This window comes from Mixophyes fleayi, chromosome 1 (genome assembly GCF_038048845.1).
Source record: "Mixophyes fleayi isolate aMixFle1 chromosome 1, aMixFle1.hap1, whole genome shotgun sequence".
NCBI classification, from domain to species: domain Eukaryota; kingdom Metazoa; phylum Chordata; class Amphibia; order Anura; family Limnodynastidae; genus Mixophyes; species Mixophyes fleayi.
The window spans coordinates 415,354,709-415,368,812 of NC_134402.1; the positions used below are offsets into that span (position 1 = coordinate 415,354,709).

The window sequence follows — 14,104 nt, forward strand, 5'->3', positions numbered from 1 at the left end:
TGCTACCCCTCTTCTTTCTTGTCTACCTATGACGCTGCCCAACTGCATTAGAGACTGTCAAGAACTGTGCTACCCCTTCTGTGTTCCTCTGTAAAATGGCACTGGATTGCCGTGGAGGGCGGTACTTATAAAAATCTAAAACTCGCGAGATCTGATGATGTAACATTGACGCTTTGCCTTGTTTTCAATTCTGAGGGCGTGCGAAAGTACCGAGCCGACTTTGCTCGATACTCGAAACGCCAAAGTTCGGGAGTGCTCGGTTCACGAGGAATCGAGCCTGAGCAACTCTAGTCACAAGTGATATGATTAGTACAACCTGTGGATCCTTTAAAAGGTGTCAATCAGTAATGAATACACATGTGCTTCAGCAAGGAGCTATAGAAAACATGCACTGCTAGGATTCCCTGAGTACCGGATTTGGAAAACACTGCCCAAGTACCATATCATGCAGATTCCTGTCACATATAAACAATATTCTCTCCCCAAACACAGCAATGTCATATATTTACTTAGGGTTTTTTTTTAAAAAAATACTAAATAGATAAATAATATTTTATTAAAATGATAACACAATCCTAAACTGCTATTCATGCATCATAATGAATATTGCATCCCATACTCTGAAAAATTCAAAGTTACTTCTGTGTTCCATGTCCTTTCAAAAAGCACCCAGCAAGCAACCTTGTGCTAGTAATTATTTATATACAACTTTGGTGAGTTCTAATATCCTTATATTTCACATTAGGGGTCTGTTACGCCATACATTCATTTGTACGATTATACATTTACAAATGATGCTTACTGTGTCATCACTTATAGCTGTTCCTAGTATGACTTTAGTATGCATTGCAAAATCTTTTCAGAAAAACCATGTCAGAAGATTTCAATGTCCGGGATACATAGATTCTGCCTGTGATTTTGTGAATTATAATATCTTATTTATAATATGGGGAACTTTAGCCCATTCTGATTATTACTGCTATAAGATATATCTTGGGTAATTTATTTTAGAGAGCCTCATAATTAGAATCATTTGTAATTATTTAATTTGAAGGTTTATTTTATTTATGAAGATTATCTCCTATTACATTACATGTTAGAATGAAAAACATTTATGTAGGATAAAATATATTATACTTTTTTTTCTGTAAATAAATTATATTAAAAGAAGCATGGTGTGCTATATATACACGGTTTGTCCCAGTTTTGCCAACATATTCATTGGGTATTTGATGTATAGCTTTATTTCGCACAGTGCAAGTTTGATGTACTGGATATATTTCCTTTTGGTATAAATGTATAAATATTAATAATGTCTTAATCAGTAAACAAAAATCTATAATTAAGACCGAAATACAGATTTTCCCCTGCACATCCTGTAAGTTCCACCTAGCTGAGTAAATTAATGTTGAAGCTTAAAGGCAGGTCTCAGAGAACCACTGAAAAGCTATAATTAGTGATAGAACTGCTCTAAATTGGCTGAGTCAATCAAATGTTTACTTATTTCGATTAACTTAACCTGCAGAAGGTTAGAATCATCAGAATAATATGATTACAAGTGACAAATAAAAAACAGCTCTCAAAATCAATTCACATCGCAAATACTCTGTGTATTTATATTGCCTATATGTTACATAATAAAGGGGTTGTTATAAATGTAATCAGCTCTTCAATATGTAAACCTAAACAGTGGCGCACGCAGGGGGGGTTTCTGAGTCTCTAGAAACCCCCCCTGCGCTAACTAAGTGGCCACTGTCCTATACAGCAGCCGTGGCGCTGTCAAAGAAGCGCCCGCGGCGGTGCTGTATTGTATACAGCACCGCCGCAGACGCTTCTTAGATAGCGCCGCGGCTGCTGTATAGGACAGCGCTGGAGAAACGGAGCTGCTGCTGAGCTCTCGCTCTGTTTTTTTTTTTTTTTTTGGGTCGGCGGGGAGAAACCACCCCCCCCCCCCCGACAATCCTCCGTGCGCCCCTGCTAAATATAAAAAGAAGAAGAAAAGAAAAATTCTGCAATTGTTACAAAGGTAAAATTTCAACATCAAGTAAAATTATTTAACCTCAAAATCTCTAATTTGTTGATCCAGATGAAGGGGAAATAAAAAAAAACCAAACTATAAAGCATAGTTTGCACTAATAGACCTTACTATGGCAATGCATGTACATGCAACAGTAGTAACACTGTGCACTTATTCATAACATGAATGACACCAAAATACAGATTTTTACCAAGTATAAAAACAAGAGATTTGTCACTACGCACTTGTCTATACTGAGAATCGCACCCAAACACCGAGAATTACAAACACCATGTAAGACAATTATATTGATATTGTGCACTCTTCCATTCCTACAGAACAATAGAAACAAGAAAAATAGATAATAAGAATTACACTGTACATGTAAAATAATAGAAGTGGTAATGAAAATGTGTCCATATATATATAAAAATTACGGGCAAATACATCACATAATATCAGTCATGCTGAACTCTGGTCCCTCCCAAACAGTTTTTCTTTTGTCCATTGTTCACAGTATAACAACAGGGCACCAGCTGATTATCATCATCATCATCTATTTATTTATATAGCGCCACTAATTTTGCAGCGCTGTACAGAGAACTCATTCAAATCAGTTCCTGCCCCATTGGAGCTTACAATCTAAATCCCCTAACATACACACACAGACCGGGAGAGACTAAGGGCAATTTAATAGCAGCCAATTAACCTACCAGTATGTTTTTGGCGTGTGGGAGGAAACCGGAGCACCCGGAGGAATCCCACGCAAACACAGGGAGGACACACAAACTCAACACAGATAAGGCCATGGTTGGGAATCGAACTCATGACCCCAGTGCTGTGAGGCAGAAGTGCTGCTCAAATATTAACATTGCAAAGCCACTGGGTTACAACAGCTGTAAGGTATTATGGAAATAAATAATATTAATTGCATTGATGAAGAAATGTACGATTAAATGCAATTGTGATATAACTTTTTGTTTTTATGTTGTAATTTTGGTATTACAGTATGCATTATAATTGATTTTTTTTCTATGAAGGCTTATTTTTAAAGATTTTCATGAAGTTAACAAAATAAACATAAACAATCAGGAAAGAAAAAGAAAAGAAAACAGTCACAAACAAATACCCCAAGGTATATATTTGTAATCAATGGTTGAAGGGGTAATTTAAAAAGTGCTGCTATGGAAATCTTAAGTGAATTGTATAATAATAATAGTATAATAAATATTCTACACGCCACATAAACGGAAGTCAACTTGTATGTGAAGGTCAATATCTTTATTTCTCCAAAATTGTATAACGCTACATAATATGTAAGACAGGCAGATGTGAAGATTTATTACTGTGAGAAAGGTTAGAACACAGATACACTTGACAGCTGTCCCAGTGCACCTTGCAAGAGACTTTTTTTTATCATTGAAATTTTCAAGGCTTTCAAGGCTTATATAGGGTACAGAAAACAAAAAGGGAGGTAAAACAATGGGTCCACAGGGAATCCCCATGCAGAGATGGGGTGGGGGGTTACTCAAGGAAAACGGCCCAAGTGCATCAAACGGGAAAAGCAAAACATACATTAGAGCATAAAAAAGTTAACAAGTACAGTAAGGGAGTTATGGTCTGTAAACCAAATGGGGATAACGTATCAATCAAGTTGAGGTGATTCGATTATGGCCTGGGTGAGGGAGCGGAAGAAGAAGTAGAGATGCCCTGAACTGCTCTCGCATCATCGTAACATACTCAGGCCACTTATTATTATTACCATTTATTTATACAGCGCTACTAATTCCGAAGCGCTGTACAGAGAACTCACTCACATCAGTCCCTGCCTTATTGAGACTTACAGTCTAAATTACCTAACACACACACACAGACAGACAGAGACCATTTCATAATAGGAGCTGATGCAAATGCGGAATAGGGCTTAGCTATTGTCTCCATGTCAAAACTATATTGAATCTTGCGATAATTTAAGTTAGGATGAGAGAGCAGGGTACTTCCAATTTTGGGCTATTGCGGCCCTGGCAGCTATCATCATGTGATCTAAAAGACTTCATTGTGTTTAGGGACAGAGGGAGGATAAACATGGAGAGAGAGCTAGCGCTGGTTTGGGATCAATAGTAGCACCAAGCACGACAGATATTAAGTTAAAAACTTCTCTCCAGAGTGGTTGGATGGAGGGGCATACCCAAAAGACATGGAAGATGTCAGCCACCTGGGTGCACTGGCACCAGCAACACTTCGATTGGGATGGGCAAATAGTGTGCAGCCTATCTGGAGTAAGGTACAAGTGGTTTAAAAGTTCAAACTGTTTTTCCATGTGGTTGATGCATGTGGACAAATGATGGGAGATTTGCAAATATTTATACCCATCGGTGTAGGGGCTGAGCATAGCGGTCTTGGGGGAGGGTGAATGGTAGAAGAAGGTCCTGGGCAAACAAGTCTTTAAGGGAAGTCAGCCCTCTAGTGCACCAAGTGGACAGGTGCAAATCCGGTATAAAACGGGATAGAGCTTGGAGAGGTAAATTGCTGGTGAGGAGCGCAAAGTCATGTGTAGCCCTATCATTCTATCTGTTACAATTCTGTTCCACAAACTAGGTCCTTGTAATTACAGCCATGGAACCAAATATATGTTGAAAACATTAAATTGTTTTTTGCAGTGAAAACACAGTTCAGGTGATGTAAGGTAACACAGAGCCGGTCAGTGAATAAACCGACTTCCGGATATTGCAGAATAACAGGTATAAGCAAATGTCACGTTTACCTCCAGGTGACAAGGTACAGGTGAATGGTAAATGCTTACAGAGAAGCAGGAACTGGCTAAAGTAAGGATTTTCAGAGGGACAGAGAAAAGAAAGGCAGTTAGTCCAACGGTAAACAAACATTAACAGACATAGAAACATTAATGACCAGCAAAGGAAACTGGGAGAGGCAGGCATATATAGAAGACAATCAAGTGTGAATGATTAACATAATGCAGCTAGTAACCCCTGTTAGTGAGGCGAGAAGACAGAATATCAGCACCCCTGGTGGTTCACAGGTACTGCAGCGTAAATACACACCAATCAAAGAAAGCAAAAAAACAAATACTCCCCTGTGGTGCATCTTTGTGTTTGTGTGCTGCACAGGAGACCAAGAGGGAATTTATCCATGTCTGCAGCCTGTTCATGTAGACTCTTTGGGAATGAGTCATTGAGGAGAGCAAACAAAAAAAAAGAGTAACTTTGCACCTTGGCAAAACCATGTTGCATTGCAGGTCGAGGTAAATTAAGAATGTGACAATAGATTTAAAGTTGGGGTAGGGCATGTCCTAGATTAACCTTAAATTTCAGTGTAAAATAAAGCTACATGAAAAAGCAGCCAGTTTTTACCTTGAAAAAAAAAATAATAAACTAATTTGCATACTTGTGACATGGTTTGTCCAGAATCATATTTACTCCTTTTTCTTGCCTTGCTCTCCATAATGACTCAGGCCCCTTGGGTTGTTACCCATCTCTCTGCAGAAGAGGTTTGGCAAATGTGCCTCTTTGTCACACTTGCATAAGTTTAAATCATTGTGTTTTGAATTAAAGAGCAAACACTGTAATAAATATAATAGTGCTTAAATTGAAATGTAATTATAGGGACTGCAAACTAGTAATTAGGCTAGTTTAGGAGTGGGCTTCTAGGCCGGCATCTTCTCAAACTCTATCACTGAATGTAAGCGTACTTTCATTTAGTCCACCATAGCCAAATCTCACTATTATTCTGCTTAGAATTTCTGCTAGTTTTAGAATATTTTTTTCATTTATTGTTAATTTTATCGAATGCGTGTAGAGTAGAAGTTCACTACAATAGAATCACCTTTTTTTCTGTATTTCTATTTACAAAATAAGCCATTCCACTATTTGCCATTTTGATTGTCCAGAGCCCTGTTCAATTCACATTGATGAAATGTAATTTGCTTTGTTACCTAGTGAAGTATTTTGATATATGATTTTAGGTGATTTGGCCAGTTCCCATATTTCCCAAATGGCCTACCTATTTTCACGTAAATAACCTCATCATAAGTGTAACATTTTAACATAGCCCTTTCCATTACTCATTGTTAGGATGACCATCAATTACAATTGTTAAAGTGAATAAAAACCATACACTGGTATTGATTCAAAAAGACTAACGTCAACTTCATCTATTCAGGAATGAAATGTGAGTTGTGTTTCTACATAGCTTTATTATGGTCCCATTACTTAAAGGGGAACACTCCGTGAGACTGGATTTCAGGTCTATTGAATATACATCTATTTATTGTGCAACAAATAGGCAGAAATATGTACAAGTTATGTTGAAAAATGATTGGGTCTGGTGTAAAGAATGTTTTTAATTTTACCTGTCTGACAAAGATTTGGTAAAGATTTAACAGTGGCATCCAATCACAGCTGCAGCGTCTCACTCTCTCACAGTGAGCGCGCACCCTTCCCTCGTTTATTGTGAATCACGCTGGCGTGCGTGCCAGCGTCATTTACAGCAGCACCGCGGAGAAGAGTACAGAAAAAGAGGAAAGTGAAGACAAAAAAACCCCCGGTAAGTACAGTATTGTAAAGCAGGACTAAGGGGCATGATGGGGATAAAAGCAGAGCTGAGGGGCATGATGGGGATACAAGCAGGACTGAGGGGCATTACCTGTTTATTGAAATTGCTGTCAATGTTAATTAAAATAAGACCTACCCCGAAAATAAGCCCTATGCTCTTTTTTGGACCCCCCCAAAAAAATAAGACAGTGTCTTATTATCGGGGAAACACGGTACTTCTGAGTCTGGAAAAATACAAAACCTTTAATTATTAATTACTTTGTACACCAATGCATGTTTTCACGCTGCAATAAAAAGTTTACTATAACATTGTAATTTCTGTACACTTACAAATACAATCCACAGGCTATAAAAGGTCCCATTTCATGCCCTGTATATGTTGGCAATAGAAACAATTGGGTGCTCGGCCCACACACCAAATACCAGCAGCTTTGGAGCTACTGTGCATTTCCCTGTTTATTTTGTACAATACATTACCGTATGTTAGTTCGTCAGGTGAAATGGTGACTTTAGGGATGGTGCGCTCACGGTTACATTTCTGTGCTTGCTGCTTCAGCACCAGTACTGTAACTGCTGTACTGTAGTAGACCATGCTACTGTATTCTCTTACGTGTGTCAATCAATATGTGTTTTATTCTTTACAGTGCAGGGTTACAAGGATTTCTGGCATAAACCTGCATGCTGTATTTTTTATTCTTGAAATGGATTGTAACCAGTGTGAATACGTGAGGGGAACAGGTGCCATCTCCTGGGGTAGATGGTAGTGAACAACAGAAAGCACAGGGCTTTCGGTACAACTGACCTCAGACAGTTTTATTAAGAATATTCAAATCATAAATAAAAGGCCTTGCCTGTCCATCACTAACTAAACATTCCGTAAGACCTTATGTCCCCCACACATACCAAACATTTAGATAATTGCTCACCATTAGCAGATTCTCTCAGGAGACCTCCCAAAGTCTGAGAGAATGACTGAGCTGCTTTGCAGCTTTTTACTGGCACCACTCAGGTGCAAGTCATTATTTGGGAAATTTCCCACACACAAAAATAATCTCTCTGGTGCTTTAAAGCACAAAAGGCAGAAAGCCTGGGACACATCCCTCTGCCATTCAACACTAATCTAGTGACTCTGTCACATCAGTTACAAGTGGTTTACCTCACTGGCCTCGATGTGATTGAGCAGTTACACATGCATAACTCTACACTTACTTTAGATCCACTTAGTTCTAAATCATTTAGCAGTGGTTCTCCATAAGGAACAACTGTATTGGTCTCTTATGGTCTATTATTTTATTTCTTTTTAGGTTAAATCGTGGATAAAGATTCCCTATGGATTACTTCAGGAAGAAAATTCTGTTTGGATTTACAGTAGATGTGTAATAAAATGGTCTACAAGGGCTTGAGACAGTTTGTAGTTCAATTATACTGCTGTGAAAATCAGTGGGTTTTTTCCTGTATTGCTTAGTTTTGTGGAATTGCATTTTCCAGCTATTCCTTGATTGTCAGAGCATGTCAGAGCATGCTGGTGCTTTTAGTTCTACAACCAGCGTCGGACTGGCCTGCCGGGAAACCGGGTGATCCTCCGGTAGGCCCCGACGCTGGTTAGCCACGCCCCCGCCCGGGTCCGTTCTTCGGTTGACAGGCAGGTCAGGTGACACTGACAGCACTGCACTGTCTTTTCAGTGCATAGAGCACAGACGCGACTGTGGCTCTCTGCACATGCGCCATGCAGACAGTCATTGGTAGATGAGTCACATGACTCATCTTGGAAGAAGACCCGCCCATGTTGGAGACGTCCTGCCGCCCAGAGGAACTACACGAAGAATGCAGGAGCCATTGATGATAAGGTTAGTAAAGCGCGCAGCGTTGCAGCAGCGAGCAGCCTGTCATTTTGGGGGAGAGGGACATGAGAGATGAGGGGCTGTAAGGGCATGAGAGAGGGGCAATAAGGGCATGTAAGATGAGGGTCAATAAGTGCATGTAAGATGAGGGGCAATAAGGGCATGTAAGAATAGGGTCAATAAGGGCATGAGAGAGGTGCAATAAGGGCATGTAAGATGAGGGGCAATAAGGGCATGTAAGATGAGGGTCAATAAGGGCATGAGAGAGAGGTGCAATAAGGCCATGAGAGATGAGGCATAAGAGCATGTGAACTACCATGGCAGAGTGCCAAAGCAGCATGCACAGTGTGAAGAGGGGCAAAAGCAACATGGCAGAGTGTGAAGGGGGGCCAGGTCAGCATGGCACAGGGTGATGAAAGGGGGCCAGGAGATGGGGGGGAGCAAAAGCAGCATGGTGGGCACAGTGTGATCATAAGGAGGCACTGCATGGTGATTAAGGGGAACTAGTGTGTGTCTGATGGCACAGCGGGCTTGTGGCAAAGTAATGTTTGTGTGGTAGGTGGTGGAAAAGTATTAATTGTGGGTCCTATTGATTTAACGCCATTATTTTTTCCAAATAGGGCCGCCAACATTCCTGGATCCAGACAAGCCGCAAATAAAGAAACCAGCAGCCACAGGTGGTAGAAGTGACAAGAACAGGTAGGACAGTCTGTCTAGTGCAGTCTTGGCTAACCTGTGGCACTCCAGGTGTTGTGAAACTACAAGTCCCAGCATACTCTTCCAGCAATAGGCTGCTATATATTGGCATAGCATGCTGGGACTTGTAGTTTCACAACACCTGGAGTGCCACAGGTTAGCCAAGCCTGGTCTAGTGGGACAATCCCGATTTTTGGTGACTGTTCTGCCCAATCTAAGGGGCAGGTCAAGACTGTGTATTTTTTATATACACACTACATTCTTTATATACAACACTATGGGGCTAGCTATCCTTCGTGAGCTGACCACTCCCCCTCTAGTGTCTGGTCTCGCTTCTATGATGGCTGGCCACACCCCCTCTGGTGGGCCCCTAGCGTTGCAGTCCCCCGGTGGGCCCTTCATGCCCCAGTCCGACACTGTCTACAACTGCCAGAAAGCTCTTGCGGCCATGCACATTTTGACACTTATAATTATTAATTATTATTATTATTATTATTATTATTATTATTATTATTATTATTATTATTATTATCATAGCCGTGTCAATGTTCCCCAGCTCACCAGAGTACAAATGCAGGTTCTAATTACAAGGATACATTGTGGCCATGCCTATACTGGAAACTTTTTCATTGTATGTTACTAATTGTAAAAATGTGTTTGTTGTACTTGCAGTGATTCTGATGTGCATTGTTCTCAATTTGAATCCGGGTGGGTTATGGATAAGCATCTGATGGGGTCCAGTTCCAGGACACAGGTGAAGGGGCGGTAGTTGCATTCATGCTCCCCCCTCCTTTCAGATAGTCCTGACCATTTGTAAACTAATTCTGGCTGAAAAACCTTGTAAGGGGTTAATATTGGGAGTGTCATTTAATAATATTGACCTTGCCTCTCAATTAACCTGAGTATGTCCCCATTGTCTCAGGTTGTATTCCACCAGATTCCTTGGAGTCAATCCAGCAGGGATCCAAGGGAGGTATTAGGATAAGAAGGGATAGCCCTATAACAGCCACTTTTAACAGGCAGCCACTCTCAGAGGATCCCACTATCTAAGGCCACCCCTGACCCAGCCCCTGAAGCTGCGGAAATCTTCAAGGTAGACAGGGAAGAGTAAGATCCAGGGATTTTGGGTTGTCTTTCCTTTTGATTTGATCCTGGGATGAACTCCAGCGTTGAGGTCTAGGCTTCTGCTAGACTGAGTTTCCTGCTTGTACATCTGCAGCTCAGAAGAACTCCATGGGTCTTGGATTCTGAAAGTCAGGACATACAGGTGACTGAAGCTCCTTAAGTTAATGGGGTAAGGGACAGATAATTGGGTAAAACTGCCTGGCATTTATTTACTGTTTGTATATAATATTATAGAGATTGTTTTTATCACAATAAATGTACTTTTGTACTTACTAAATCCATTTTCCCTAGTCGGTAATGGGTAGACTTCCCTGGCATAGTAAAGTACCCCTGTATATAGTTTTGCCAGATAAACTCGGTATCCCAACAACAAATCAATGGGGATAACGTAAGCTCTAAAAAAGAGATAGGGTTTCAGAGAGAGTCTAAAAATTGGAAAGTTGTGGGAAAGCCTGATTGAGCATGGTAGGGAATTCCATAAGTGGGTGACAGCACAGGAGAAGGTGTAGATTAGAGGTTGATCTAAGAGTGCTGGAAAGTATTTTGATAATATATTCGAGATGAATGATGGGGTGGTGTTGTTGAGAATTTTGTAGGTTGGGGTGAGTAACTTGAACTGGATTCTGGAGGACACAGGGAGCCAGTGTGGAATGTGCAAAGTGGTGCAGCAGATGTTGAGAAGTAAGAGAGGAAACTATGTCTTCCAGCAGAATTTAGGATAGTTTGTTAGTGGTGATACATGGGTGCCGGGTATGCCAGATAGCAGGAGGTTGCAGTAGTCAAGACGGGAGATAATAAGAGAATGTATAAGAGTTTTGGTAGCATGTTGGGTAAAAAAGGGCAAAATCTGGCAATGTTTCTAAGGTGAAGTCAACAGGACTGGGAAAGAGTCTGGATGGGAGGAATAAAGCAGAAGGCAGAGTCAAGTGTGACACTAAGGCTTGGCAGACTGAGGAAATCATAATATTATTGACAGTGAGGGAGATTTCTGGGAGATGTCGACTCTGGGAGGAGGGAAGATGACAAGTTTTATTTTGGACATGTTGAGCTTTAGGTAGCATTGGGACATTGATGTGGATATAGCAGAAAGACAGTTGGTTACACGAGATTGTACAGATAGGGAGAGGTCAGGGGAAAAGATATAGAATTGGGTGTCCTCAGCATAGAAGTGGTACTAGAGGCCAAATGAGCACATTAGTTCTCTAAATGAAGAAATGTACAGTGAAACAAGTAAAGGGCCAAGAACAGAGTCATATGGGACCCCAACACATAGTGGGAGTTGAGGGAAAGATGTGCCAGAGGTAGAAACACTGAAGGAGTGGTTCATTAGGTGGGAAGTGACACATGAAAGAACTGTGTCACAAAGGCCATTGAAGTTGTGGGTGTGTAGGAGTATAGGGTGATCAATTATATCAAAAGCAGCAGAGGGGTCCAGGAAAATGAGTATGGAGAAATGACCCTTTGACTTTACAGTAAGTAGATCCTCATTCACTTTTGTGAGAAAATTATGGCAGGGCAGGACAATGCAGTCATAGGAGAATGTAGTAATTTTAGTGAAAATTAGAAATAGTTTGGGTTAAGAGTACTTAGATGTTGCTGTGTACATGTGGATTTGGGTGCAGAGGGTAAGATCTACAAGCCCTTAATGGCAGCCAGTGCTATTCGGCACAGGGTTTTGTCTCCCTTTGGGTAATAGTAATTAGAGATGTTCACTGATCCTGGTATTTTGGTTTGGTTTGGCAAAGCCGCCCTCATTTTGGCTTTTGGATCTGTTTTGGATCTGTATTTTTCACAAAAAATGCTAAAATATGCTAAAATCATATAATTTTGCTCTTTATTTGTTTCTACATTATTATTATTATTATTAACCTCAATAACACTAATTTCCAGTAATTTCCAGTCAATTTTGACCACCTCACAGAGCACAATATTATTTTCATCCATGTTCAGACAAATACTGCAGTGAGCTGGCTGGATGCAAAGAAGCAGCAGTGGCAGAAAAAATGTGGTGCAAGATAGAATTGTCCTTGGGTACTCCCACTCACCCTTATGTAAGATATTAGAAAGGACATGTATAGTTTAACAAACCAAGCACTCCAGCGACAAGGAGTACCACTTTTGTGGCTGAAGTGCTTGGTTTGTATGGACCCACACATAACAAGCTACCAATAGCTTAGCTGCCGTAAGTCCAACAGTGCTGTCAATGAACTCTACATTTTTAAACCATGTCTGCTCGTGCTGCATCTTAAATCTCCTTCTCCTCTCTGGATACCTCCCTCTCATCCCTGAAGAACTGTCAAACTTATGTAGACACATGAATGGATATTACAATTGAAATGGCATTTGATCTTCTTCAAACAGACTGTGACACGGAACATGTGGGCAGCAGGGAATCCATCATGTTGGAATGCGCTGCATTGAACAGAGATTTAAACCAATATATAGATGTAGTTGAGGAGACCATACTTAGGTTAAAACATGACCCACCGGATAAGATCCAGGATTTAAAAGAGCTTGTACATGAGAGATACACTGCGCTTCAGAAGAATAATACAGAGGAAGCCCTGCGGAAGGACGATAAATATGTCCAGTTTAAAGAACAGCTAAGAGACCCAAGAAAACAAATGGGTGTGTCACTGGCCCCTGCAGATGAAGCTTTGGAAAAGGAAGACGAAGAAATCACAGTCACCCAGAGCACTGGGACTTTCACTTGTCCTCTTACACAGTTGGAGATGGTGAACCCAGTGAAAAACAAAGTATGTGGTCACACGTGCGAGAGTGAAGTAATTGAAAGGATAATTAAAAACAAACTTCAGAAGGGTAAATCTGCCAGGTGTCAAAAAATTGGCTGTGATCACTCTGACATGAGTATATCGGATCTTGTTCCAGACAATGCACTAAAAAAGAGCCATTGACATTCACAGCAAAAAGCAAGGTCATCACGGAGCTTCGAATCGACCCCAATCCCCCAAAAATTTAAATATAGCTAGGTACCTTTGACGTAAAGTGCAGATTACAAACACTTTGTGCAATACTGATGAAACAGCAAGAAAGTGGAAGATTTGAGTAATACATATACACGTCTATTTAGACACACATGCTTACATTACTTCAGCAAGCAACGTTGTTCTTTGTTAATAAAACTGTTGTCTTTATACCTTTAAAAAAATAAATAAATAATAATCCTCCACCATTCTTTGGATGTTGATAGTAGGATCAGGTGGAGTTACAGCAGAGGTGTCAATAATTTTGGACAATTCTTTTACAGTAGTCCAGACCAGATGTCAAAATGTTGCATTGAGTCATCTGCATCATCAATGGGTGTCTTGGCGAAAGCTAAGTTTTGCAAAGCACACAACAGTATATAGTACATCTAGGTAACATTGGTACACAGTGGTAGCTGAAAGGAAAAGAGGTCCAATATGGAATTGTCCTTGGGCCTTCCCACCCACACTTATGTTGGATCTTAAAAAGGACATGCACACTTTAACAAACCAAACACTTTAGCGACAAGGAGTGCCATTTTTGTGACTGATGTGCTTGGTTTGTTTGGGCTCCCACAAAACAAGCTAACAATGGGCTTAAGGCACCTAAGCTAACAGTGCTGTTAATGAACTCTACTGTGGCAAGATGTTGTTGACATCATCCTCAGCTTCATCCTCATCTTCACCCTCATCAGTGTGTTCTTCATCCTCACACATTATTAATTCATCCCCGATGGACTCTACCATTACAGAAGTCTCTGTACTTTGATGAAATTGGTGGTAAAGGCCTTCCTCATGGAAATTGTAGTTCATTTTGATGAACATCATCTTTCCAAATTTTGAGGAAGTAGCCTCTTACAATGATCGCTG

The 14,104-nt window shown here is 40.5% G+C and overlaps 1 protein-coding gene across 1 annotated transcript; it reads left to right on the forward strand.

Moving 5' to 3' along the window:
- Positions 1–12,568: 12,568 nt before the first annotated feature.
- LOC142109397 (E3 SUMO-protein ligase NSE2-like) lies at positions 12,569–13,165 on the forward strand. Its single transcript, XM_075193569.1, has one exon. The coding sequence runs from the start codon at positions 12,569–12,571 to the stop codon at positions 13,163–13,165; it is 597 nt and encodes a 198-aa protein (XP_075049670.1).
- The last annotated feature ends 939 nt before the right edge of the window (positions 13,166–14,104 follow it).